This window comes from Cryptomeria japonica, chromosome 6 (genome assembly GCF_030272615.1).
Source record: "Cryptomeria japonica chromosome 6, Sugi_1.0, whole genome shotgun sequence".
Lineage (NCBI taxonomy): Eukaryota > Viridiplantae > Streptophyta > Pinopsida > Cupressales > Cupressaceae > Cryptomeria > Cryptomeria japonica.
The window spans coordinates 73,146,612-73,158,854 of record NC_081410.1 but is presented as its reverse complement, the minus strand read 5'-3'; the positions used below and the strand labels follow the sequence as shown (position 1 = coordinate 73,158,854).

Sequence of the window (12,243 nt, the reverse complement as noted above, 5' to 3'; positions counted from 1 at the left end):
AAACAAAGACAATGTACAGGGAAGCCATCATGAGAATGATGGAAAACTTCAAACGACGGTTGTATCAAAAGAAAGATCACAGTGTTCTATGAAGAGTATCCTACGTATCATAGTTTTCTATGAATAGCCATAAATACGAATGTCATCACATTGTCATCTATGAAATGTCATTCATAGTCAATTGAGACTACACTCTATAGCATAGTTATAATAATCAGACTCGCCTCAGACTCAGCAAACCAAAAAATTGGATTCAAACTCGGACTTGTGAAAGACTCGTGAAAGGACTCAGCGAAGACTCGGCAAAAAAAAACACCGTAGTTTTACAAAAAAACATAAAGAAATTAATGCATTTAGAGAACATAAGAGCCATAATTGAAACATTACACGTCATATGATCTCCAAACACTCAATATTTGAAATTTCATCATTCATACTCATAGTTTCAAACTCTAAAATGTATAATAGCAGCATAAGTTTATAAATGTTTACAAAATTACATATAATGATATGTCCAAATGTGAAAAACAACAATGAACAAACTAAAGAGGACTACATCTTCCTCTTTGTACTTCTCCTAATATAGCTCAATTTTTCAGGCCTTGAGCTAGTAGTAGTAGAAGTAGGTGTTGAGGTATCTAAATGGTGAGATGATTCTTCTTCTAAATCAAAGTCCTCATCTTCGTCCTCCTCCATTTCATCCAATCTTGCTCATTCTGCTTCTTGTGCTGCTCCTCTCTCTATTTCTGCAAGTTCTTCTTCGATAAGGAGGACATCATCACCATCATTTTATTCATTCACGGTCCAATTACCATATGGATCAATTTCATCCAAGTCAATGGCCTCATGTGAAACACCCTCCACCTTTCTAGCTCGAAGGCGAAGGTTGTACCGAACGAAGACAAGATCATTGAGCCACTTTTGTGTCAATCTATTTCTCTTCTTTGTGTGAATGCTCTCAAATACACTCCAATTTCATTCACACCAAGAAGCACCGCATGGCTAAGACAAAACACGAACAACTATCTTTTAAAGATTAGGCATGCTAGCACCATAATTCTCCCACAATAAATCTACAAAAAACATTTAGAAATATTAGAATTGAGAAAAAATGTAACAATCAAGTTTGTAGTTTTTTTCTTGCAGTATTGAACTAAATTTTTTACCTGGTTCTTGTTTTCCTCTCCTATCAATTGCTAGTTGTGAAGAGAAGAGCCTCCCCTCTGCACTCTTGTAGATCTTGAACAATGAACATTTCCAAATTCATAAAAAATAGTCAAAGTGTCAAACTCAAATTCAATAATGAACATTTCCAAATTCATAAATAAAGATAGAGCAATTGCAAATGTCAAATCTCACCTCCAACTCATCAAGAACCTTGTCTCTCAACTCAGAATCAGGTGCCATCTTATGAATGCATGCAATAACACTTGCCATGACCTCCTCATCAACCCTAAATGAATCAGAAAAGAAGAATTTTGGGTTCAAGAAGTAGGTGAAGGAATGTATCAGTTGGTGGAGTTGGTTTGTCCACCTACGATCAATGATGCGTCAAAGGATTTCACATTTTCTTGTATTTCCACGATAGTAATGTGAAATGTCCTCTTTGGCCCTATCCATGGCCTCATAAATGAAACCCATTGGCATGCCCTCTCCATCCACCATACGAAGAACCCTTACAAAAGGTTTTGTTACCTAAAAAAATGAAAACAAATTTTAAATTAGTTCAAAATTAACCCCTAAGAAATAAAATCAGCACATAGATTATCTTGTATAAAGTTTACGTTTGTGTTTGTTACTTACCGCAGTCAACTCCTCTGCACTTTTGTTGAGCCCTTCATCAAAAACAATGCTGACAATCTTCTCTACTTCAAGTCTTTTGGAGTATGCAGACCCCAACCAAGCGTCAGACACAAACCTCTTCTTAAGATGAGGAATGGCACCAAGAATGCTCTGCAAAGTGATGAAGTGGCTAGCAAATCATGTCACTCCAGGTTGCACAAGGTCCTTGCCATTTGTGTGTTTTCTTATCAAAGCAAAGACCCAAGTATGGTTGTAGATGAATTTGGTGACACTTATTGCATCTTCAACCACCTTTTTCACCCATCCAATCTTCCCAATGTTTTCTAGAAACAAGTCCAAGCAATGTGCAACACAAGGACTCCATGTAATCGTAGGATGCCTCTCCATAAGCATTCTGCCTACAGATACATATGCAACTGCGTTGTCCGTGATAATTTGGACAACATTCTCAACTCCAACTTCTTGAATCACCCCATCCAATAGATTAGATAACATTCTCAACTCCAACTTCCTGAATCACCCCATCCAATAGATTACACAAAGTCTACATTTTTAATTTCATTTGAGGCATCTAAAGACTTTAGGAATACCATTGAACCATTTGAAGCCACCAAGAAGTTGAGAAGAGTCCTATTCCGTCCATCTGTCCATCCATCCGATAAAATGTTGCATCCTTTTCTCCTCCGATATCTTTTTTGATCATCAACCACAACTTGTGTATTTCTTACAGCTTGCTCCAGCAATGGTCCACTGAAGTCATGACATGTTGGGGCCTTAAACCCCTTACCCGCAACTATTAATGCATTAACCAAACCTTCCCAATACACATTGTTTGTTGTATTGAAAGGTATATTATTGTAAAACCAAAAGTTTGATGCTGCTATCCTTGCTTGTTCATGCTTCTCTCTATTCCATCCTATACCTTCAAGTGAAGGTTGTGCACCTGGAACATTGCGTGGTACAAAAAAAATAGGGTTTGATCTAACAGGAGTGTCACTAGCCTCACCCCTATTGTCACCAAAAGATGAAAGTGACTGACGTAAATTTGGGCTTCCACGACCACGAGTGTGACCAATGGAACTCGAAGTGGACAATGTGGGATTCATTGCGTTGCTATGGCTTCTTTTGTTTTTTGCCTTTCTTCCTTTTGCATATCATGCTCAGCAAGAAGGACCTTCATCTCTCTAATAATCTTTGGAGTTGATTTGGGGCATATGTCCACACCATATCCAAGCATTTGTGCAAGGTGGTAATTTAATCTATTGATTCCACCAGTCATCAATTTCGTACATTCGGTGCAAGTGACCTCCCCCTTTTTGTTTCCTGGAATCCCGTACTTCCATGCTTTGTTGTTTTGTCTTCTTGGCTTTGGGGTTGCCCTTGGAGTTGGAGTTGAACTTGCCATTGCCGTTTTAACATGAAAAAATAAAAAAATCAGCAAGGTTTTGTGGAAAACCAACAAAAAAAATGATAATGAATCATTTGGAAAAAAAGAGCATTCAAAAACAAGAAAAAAATATAAGGAAATAAGTTAGGAAGGGAAATAGAGAAAGTTTTGGCAACATATCCCCTTATTTTTCAAGATTTTTTGGATTTTCAAAACATGGAAATGAAAAAAAAAAGAGGAAAAATCCTTGCCTAGATCTCTTTTGCTAATTTAGTCTTGTTTCCTCTCCTCCTTCAAACCCTACAAACCTGTTTTGACCAAGAAACAAACCCAAATGAATGAAAAAAGTTAAAAAAAACACTTTATTAGCTTGTTGGGCATGTTTTTTGGGTCACACGAGTCCAGTCAAAAGACTCGCAAGTCCAAGCAAAAGACTCGCACGAGTCCATGGGAAAGACTTGCGAGTCCTTGGGAAGGACTCAGCTCGCGAGTCCTTGGGAAGGACTCAGCTCGCGAGTCCTTGGGAAGGACTCAGCTCGCGAGTCCTTGACGAGTCGACTCAGCCTGCCAAGGGACTCACGAGTCCGTGGCGAGTCCACAAGTTTTAAAACTATGCTCCATAGAGCTCATAATCACAAATGATTGTCATCTCAAGTAAACCCAAGTCAAATGACCTATAGGAAGATAGTCATCTAAAATGGATGGTCATAATGATATTTTTATTGACCTTTATGATATTTGATCAATGATGGCTGATTGTTGACACTTACATTATTTTTTTTAACTTTAAAGTTTAACATATATCGTGATATTTAAGTTTGACTAATATTTAACTATTAATATGGTGGTGTATTTTGGTATGTTATTTGACTATTAATATGGTTGTGTATTTTGAACTTATTTACTATTGCAAATATCTATATATTTCTGATTTTTATATGCTTTTGTATCCATAAACCCAACCCCCAAAACAATTTTGTTTGAACTCATGAACCAAACCATTGAACCCGAACCCGAACCAGTAACCTAGCTCTAAAAGCCTAACAACATTCCATAATATGCCTAAGAAGAATTTTGAGTGGGTGGGGCTCATGGTTCAAATAATAAGCCGTTCTTATTAGTGCACCTGAGTTCAAACATCAACTGTGAAGGAATCCTTGTCAGGGCTACCCACCAATTACACTTGCCTCACTACTAATTTTATCTTTTTAAAATTTGTTAATTTTATATTTAATTGTCAACCTAAGTTTTAACCCTGTTTTTGCCAATTCTTTGGCAATCTTTTTCTCATTATAATTTTGGTTCATAAATTTGGGTTCCTAAGTTTTTTTCTTTCTAACATTTTCCTAACCCCAACCCATCTTTTTCCCCATTTTTGCCAATTAATTGAAAAAATTGTATCTTTCAATTTTCCGATTTATTTTTGAGAAAGATTTTTTTCTATGACTTAAGACAATCTGATACAGGTGACTCGGGGATTACAATGAAAGGAGGAATCACCCCAACATTGAATCATACATAATCCTAATAGCATCATCTCTATATAACCATCAAGTAGGTTTGCCAACTGGATGTTGGCCCAATATAGATAGATGTTGCATCTAAGTGGGGTCATAACTGAGAATTTTAAATCTAATAACCCTTGACTCATGAGAAAAAGAATCAATGTAAGGCAAAAGGCTATAGGTGGTGACAAGACCCAAGAGTTGTAGAAAAATTATCAAGAAAAGCATTAGCCATCTTTCTTTGTTTCCCCTTTTGACAGTCATTGAAGACAGGATATTTATAGATTAAGGAAGATACATAATGTTGACGTGGCTAAAATCATATTGCTACAACTCTATCCCACCAACGCAAAATAGAATGTTCTCGATGAGTATCCTATCCTCTCTTGTATAAGGAATCCCTAATGCTGTTTTAGTTGATCAAAGGGGACAACCTCAAGGTTCCAATTGTCAGTTCATGACTACAGGATAACTCAGTTGTTTGATGTGTTTTGCTGGGAATACAAGGGGCCTTACGTTTACAACAAATGGGTTTGCATCTGATTCTCAAACTGCGAAATAAAATCAGAAGGGAAGGGGTTAGGAGACCTAAAATTAACAAGACTGGTGTGCGAGTAGACGGATTCAACATAACCAATCCCTGCTTGGCCAGAATAACTCACAACCTCACAAGAACGGTGCAATCTTCAAGGGGACTTGGAAGATTTTCAGACTGCAAGTGCATGGCTAAGCACCCAATTCTGGTGCAGCTCAGACGGACACCTGCAATTGAACTAAACACAATCTTAAAGGTTCAGACTAACCATACACAGGGATACACAACCAGCATATCCCCAATGGTATGAACCCGAATCCATCAAATACCTGCACACCAGAAATAATCTATCTAAACTTGCTGAGGGAAACCATGCAAACAGAATAAAACCAAGATGATAAACACCAAATCAATGTCCATATATTGATTTCAGCTGCTATTACAACAATTTCTGCAGCATTTCTATGCTACTACTAAAATCTAACCTTCTACAAAAATTCTAAAAATCTAACCAGAATCTAACAATCTAACTAAAAAAAATCTAACCAGAATCTAACAATCTAACCAAAAAAAAAATCTAACCAAAATCTAACAATCTAACTAAAAAAAATCTAACTAAAATGAAAAATCTAACAATCTAACCAAAAAAAATCTAACCAGAATCTAACAATCTAACTAAAAAAAATCCAACTAGAATCTAACCCTTTACAAGAGAAAGGCCTCTGCCTTTTATAGATTTTACAATTTTGAATCAGAGGCCAGGATTGACTACATCCAAGGACCCGGATCTGCCTTCTAGAAGCCTGGCAGCCTTAACCCATGCCCATTTAATCCTCAGTTATCCCCCCAGCCACTTTCTCAACTACCTACAACTATTTGACATCAATTTGGGTCAATCCGGTAGTTGGACATGACTGTCTTGTGTTCCCTTTAATTTAAAATATCTTGAACGGGGCCCACAAGCAGTTCTTTACATTGATCAATTCAGTTTTGCAACTGATTTTCTGGAATTTCTTCCAACAATGTATTTCCGAGAATGCACATTTTGTAGCACTCTATGTTCTTTGTCTTCGGTCTGCCTGGTGGATTTCAACTTGTGATCTGGTGATTGATGGCGTGCTTCCCCATACTTTGTTTCATGCACTCTACGGTGCGTTCTTACATTCTTGCTTCCCGGCGTCGCTCGCGATCGTGTGTCCAATTTGCGCTTTAGGTTGACGCTCTAGCTCTTCCCCATGTTATTCTGCAAACAATAATTCCACTTTTAATAATTATTTTGAAAAATTAAATAAATTATTTTAACAATCATATTAAATTTTAAGCGATGTCGGGCTTCTTAGTTTTTAAATGCCTAATCCTCTTTTGCCTTGGTGATTTTCGAGCATTTGAACCCTTTTGAATGAACATTATGACCCTTACAAAATACCAACAAATGCCGAACTTTGATCTTTTGCTCATTTCGTTATGGAAGAAAATCCACCACCCTAGAGGAAATGCGCGATTCCCCTTTGCTAAGTTTTTCGGTCAAATAAGCCTTTGTGTGATTTTTACTTTTATACCTCTTCGGCTAAATGAAGTGAATTTGTGCAAATTTAACCCTTTGATTTCATTTTCGGCTTAATGGACGATTTCATGAGCATGAACTTAGCTAAAGTTTCGGCTAGATGAACCCCTCTTCGCACGATTTAGACTTTTCGGCCTAATGAGGCAATTTGCGCAATTCAAATATTTGTGAAATGCTCGCTCTTTGGAATTTCGAGCAATTTGAGTTAAAATGTGAGATTTTCCCTTTAAGTTTTTAACACCCCTTTCGCAAACTTCGGGCATTTTAGTGTTTTTGAGATATTTATTTTTGCCAAATTCGCAGGATGAAAATCGTGATTCTGAGGAATGATTCTTTGCAAGAAATAAATCGTGCGACTTTGCCTTCGGGTTATTTTCGGGTATTTTGGCCCAAATGGCCGATTTTGGTCTTATTGAACACCCTTTTTGATTCGGTGATTTCACCTAAAATGGGTGATTTTATGCCCGCGATTCGTATTTCCTCATTTCATCTGCGATTTTTTCAGGCTTACTAGTTGCCCTACGCAAAGTTTAGGGTTTAGTTTGCCTTGCAACTCCAGGTATTTTTGAGGATTCGAGCGACTTCACTCCTTTTGTTGCCTTCATAAGTTTCAGGATTTTTGAGCATTTGGCGCAATTGGACTTTGCCATTGTTTTTCGGCCATTCAGGCCCAAATGCACGATTCCTTTTGGCCCGAACTTTGTCATTCTAGACGCCAACATTACTTATCACCAAACTCGTCCATGTGGAAGCAGAACGCAGGACTTAGACGTGTTTTGAACGAACTTCATGACCCTCACAAAATTCTAAAAAAAAGCTGAACTTTGATCTTAGGCACCTTTGCTTGGAAGAATTCGGGCTTTTGGCAGTAAATGTTCGAACTCAGTTTGAATATCTCCCCCTCATGCGGGCAGATTGCAACAAAAACTTGGGGTTCCCTGTGAAGTAGGGCGATGTGTGCTTAACGCACAACACATAGTTGTATGTTGGGGCTAAATTGGATTTCAACTATCCTAACCATAACATTCTTTATACTAATATCCTAGCTTATCTCAAGCTAATAGGAAATCAAAGTGATTAGCAAGTTTCTCCAAATCTAGAAGCTATCTAGGGAATAAGACACCAAAATGGGAACAATTTGTGTTAGGAATTATAAATAACAATCATAATGATATTAGGAAATGAAATTGCAAATCAAAACAATACCATTCATCCATGAAAAAAAAAGTACAAGTCTTGATAAGAGTTTGTATGCCTGAGCAGTTCTATCTAGGAAAACTATATTAATTGATAAAACGGTGTATCATACAACTTGAGGAAAAGGAAGTTGAAACCTCCAGGACCAATATAATACATGTTTATACATTTTCTGACAACATTGCAAAGCTTTGGCACCATCTGCAGGCATTGGTGCCAACAGGTTATAGCTCTGGCATTCAGGTCCATCCTTTGCTGATTAGGATGTTATTGACTAATCAAGCCTATCTAATACCAACAGAAATCAGAGAGCTCGTGCTGCCACACAGATTCATCGCTCCTCAAGAAAGGGCATTTTTGCACTAATTTGAGAAACAACCTTGACAAACTCACTTTAAGTGCAAACCAAAACTGCCCAGCTTTGAAACCAGTTAGAATGGTAGATCAAGTGAGCAGGCCACAAGCGCAACCTGTGAGCTACCAATATTCCAGCAGGACATGGTTAAAGCCTGGTTTTTTAGTGCTATGGTAGCCACAAAACATGCAACTATAGTAGCTTTTTGTTCTTTATACTTGAAAGCCTGAGGGCAATAATGATAACAGTCTAGGCTTGGAATTCATCTGGTAGCTAGACAAGTTTATCAGTTAGTTGTTATGACTAGTGGTGAAGTGTAACATTCTTCGTATCATAATTATTTCTAGAGGCATGTAATTGCCAAGTCTTTTTACTTTTATGGGGGTAAAAGACACTTCCAACCCTCACTTTACCAATCATAGAAAGGGTGAAATGATTATAAGGCAAGTAGCTGAATTAGGTGGCCAAAAAATATTGATAGTAGCTGAAAATATAACCCAAATGCTAAAAGTATTCCAACAAGACAAAACAAAATCAATTCCATTTGCAATTTTTCTATCCACTCTTCTAATGATTGCAAGCGAGAGAAGTATAAAATCATTCCCTATGTACAGAACCAGTGCTATTTTATGTTTAGAATCTAAAAATTAGAAAATATTGATAGTCACTACTATCTCCTTCTTGGGGTCCTAGGAAACATGTTTGGGGAGATAGCATCCTTTTCCTTATCTAGTCTCATTCTCTCATATTTTCAATAATCGATCTCATGCCTTTGGTGTCTCTCACACCTTTAGCTTGTCATCATAGCTTTAAATCGGAATAATAGATAATATTGAATAAGAGGACAGATTTGATGTTTTGAGGATTGGGCAGATGAGATATGTACTAGAAATAACAAAATAGGGAGTAGTTGATCCCTGTTCTCAGAATGCAGTCACAAGGTTAGAAACTAATATCTGCACACAAACTGTCCTCAAGAGTGAATATGGATAACCTCTGTTACAAAAACCAAACAGGAGTAGAGGTGAATGATCATGCATTAAAAGTTTAACTACTCTTATGTCTTATATATGTCAATGAAACATTCTTCATCATTAAGTTCATATTCAGAGGGCCCTAAATGTTTTGGGGAGCTTTTGTGTGTGTACTGTATACCACATACCATCTATTGACTGTTAAATGTATCTATAACTGTAGTCGTAATTCAAAGCTATCGTTTTTATTGGCCTATAATGACAACATTAACTCGAAAAGATTAGCTGCTTGCATCAACCGTCAGAGTTGCACCACTGGAAGGACTGAATGGATCATTATTTAATTCACCTCTACCTCAGTCACACCAATTATTCTGATTGATAGTTGTGTAGACAGTAGATATTTTCACAAAGCAAATAAATAAAATTTTATAGCACCCAAGAAATAAGACAGATTCTCAAATTTAAAATTATCCTTTACTGTCTTTCAATTTTCAACTCAGATGAAAACAGAAATAAGGAATGAGACTGTCATTTCACGTCATCACCTCACGAGGCCCATATACCACTGCAATGACTTTAGTATTCCCCATTTCAAAAATAGCAGACCTGCATCAGCATAGTAACATGAAACATTAATCTCCACCGTCAGTATAAATATAAACATAACTAAACTCCACAATACCTACCCATCTGCTTTGTCAACAACTCCAACTTGTGCATGCAGTTGGCGCATCTGCAAAAATAGAAACAAAAACATGCATTATTTATAAAGCAGAGAACATATGACTATTTCCAACAAACAAAAAGAGATCATTCACTTACTTCTAATGGACGACGCCCATCTACACGCAGACCCTCCGGACTAATGTACTCCATGTCTCAATGCTCAATAAACAAGATGTCTCAATGCTCAATAAACTCCTGATGGTCAATTATCCTGAGGTTTGAGATTATATTTAGGTTTTAAAAGCGTACAATGCTTGAACAAAATTATAAGAGTTGGTATAAAAAGCTCCAAGATCTAGGCAGCCAGCCAAGATCAAGACATTTAGAGATCAGTTATGAAAGAATAATGCTATTCTAACAAGGATGCAAATGATAGATCACTTACAACATAATGAGATTACAAAGGGCACTCTTAGGTTATATAGGTCAACGTGAACATAGAATTGCATAAGGTTATAACATGTGTCTTAATCTTATGACTTGAGATAACTAAAATGATAATCTTGGAAGAAAGAAGTAAATGTGATAAGATAAGACATGACAACTAAGACTTCTAGAAAGATTCCTAGAACCTATGTGTGTGCCCAAGTAAACTTAAGTAACATATGTGATTGGGACCTAGGTGATGAACATGCTAGGTAAATACCCCTTTCACACCAATAAAAACCACCTACATTTGAATAAAAAGGATTTAAAACATAAACAACAATATGGTAACTAATATAGTTTAAAATATTTCACTTGTTTTAAACAAGTGAGAAATAAAAATGTAAAAATATTGATCCAACCAATAAAAATGGATTAAAATTATAAAATTAGATTAAAAGTCTATCAAATTACTTAGAATATAATAAGTGCCACATAATGCTTCTAATTTGTTATAGTGGTTAGTTTAGTCTATGAAAGGTAGAAATATTATTTTTATTTTTATTTTTAATGGGTAAAAGCTTTTAATCCGGAGCCATGAACCGGAAAGGTAGAAATATTATTGTAATAATATTACAAATTATTTTTAAAAAGTGTAAAATACTAACAATACATTGTAATAATATTGTTTGTGTAAATAGATTCTATAAAATAAAGTTATTTTTAAATTTTGAAGATAGTTTTAAGTTTTGAGTTTTTAAAAAATATTGTTATGTTTATAATGTAGAAATAAGTCTACTCTACTATGCAAGTTAATAATATGGGTTTGGATATGGGGGTTAGGGTATGTCATTAGAGTGAAAAAAAAAGTTTGGGGTTGGATTCATTTTGAGTACGTCCATACAAAAAATATATAAAATCATCAATATATACATATTTGTAGTGTAAAAATAGGAATTAAGCTCAAAATACCGCATCATAAACAAAGCTACCATGAAAATTAAAAATACTACTTCAATATTAATTTATCAAACTCAAATGTCATGATATATATTCAATGCTTGATATTACTAGCAATTGCACCTTGGTGTGCAATAGGCATGCCAAAGAGGTATGACTTGGTCAATTAGCACTGTTTATATTGTGTTTGAATACATGAAGTTTGTGTGTGCAAGCAATGTAAAGATGGACAAATGACAACTTTAGATTTAGTGTGCACCCACTTACACTAGCTCTATATATTATTTAAGGTTCAAAATCCGATGTCCTCAGTGTGACATAAAATCAAATAGATAGTTATTATTTATAGTAATACTCCCTCTCTTGGTACATCTCTCACTACGTGTCTCTACCTCTTTCTCTTTTCCTCCCTCTCCCTCCTTTTATACTTTGATCCTTCTCTCTCTTCTCTCTCTCTTATATGTAAAGAGTGATTGAATTTTTGCACCACATACCAGCAATTAGATGTACATTCATAATGTGTTTGACCATTTGATCACACTTTAAGTAGTGTGCACTTCACATCTTTGTGTCCTCATAACTAAAAATTGATGAGCAAAGACCTTTCATAGCTTGCAAGCATATGAGTATATCCAAGTGGAGATGCATGGGCCAATTAGTATTTGGTACATCAAGAAGGATAATGACATCATTTGACATCTAGTATGGTGCCTATAACTTTGATAGATCTTAGGCCAATAGTAATAGCTTTAATGGAATATTGAATTAGTTTAAATAGTTGAGTCAACACCAATCACTTTGAATTTGCATGCCAAGTACCACTAGTTAGATGTGCATTCACAATACGCAGACCATTCGATTGCACTTT

General features: G+C 36.0%; 1 protein-coding gene and 1 long non-coding RNA gene across 5 annotated transcripts in view; both read right to left on the bottom strand.

Moving 5' to 3' along the window:
* LOC131064192 (exosome complex component RRP41 homolog) overlaps positions 1–10,451 on the bottom strand; it is a 215,563-nt gene extending 205,112 nt beyond the window's left edge. For 3 of the 4 annotated variants that reach the window (XM_057998241.2, XM_057998243.2, XM_057998242.2), the window contains exons 1-3: positions 10,146–10,426; positions 10,010–10,056; positions 9,869–9,929 (exon numbers count right to left, since the gene is read on the bottom strand). In XM_057998241.2, the coding sequence (XP_057854224.1) occupies positions 9,869–9,929; positions 10,010–10,056; positions 10,146–10,199 (162 nt within the window). In that variant the 5' untranslated portion in view covers positions 10,200–10,426. The other variant, XM_057998240.2, reaches the window with a different exon arrangement.
* LOC131856034 (uncharacterized) lies at positions 301–3,639 on the bottom strand. Its single transcript, XR_009358152.1, has 3 exons — positions 1,360–3,639; positions 1,167–1,239; positions 301–1,073 (listed from the first exon to the last, which is right to left on the bottom strand). It is a non-coding gene; the product is annotated as an uncharacterized LOC131856034 (long non-coding RNA).
* Positions 10,452–12,243: the final 1,792 nt, after the last annotated feature.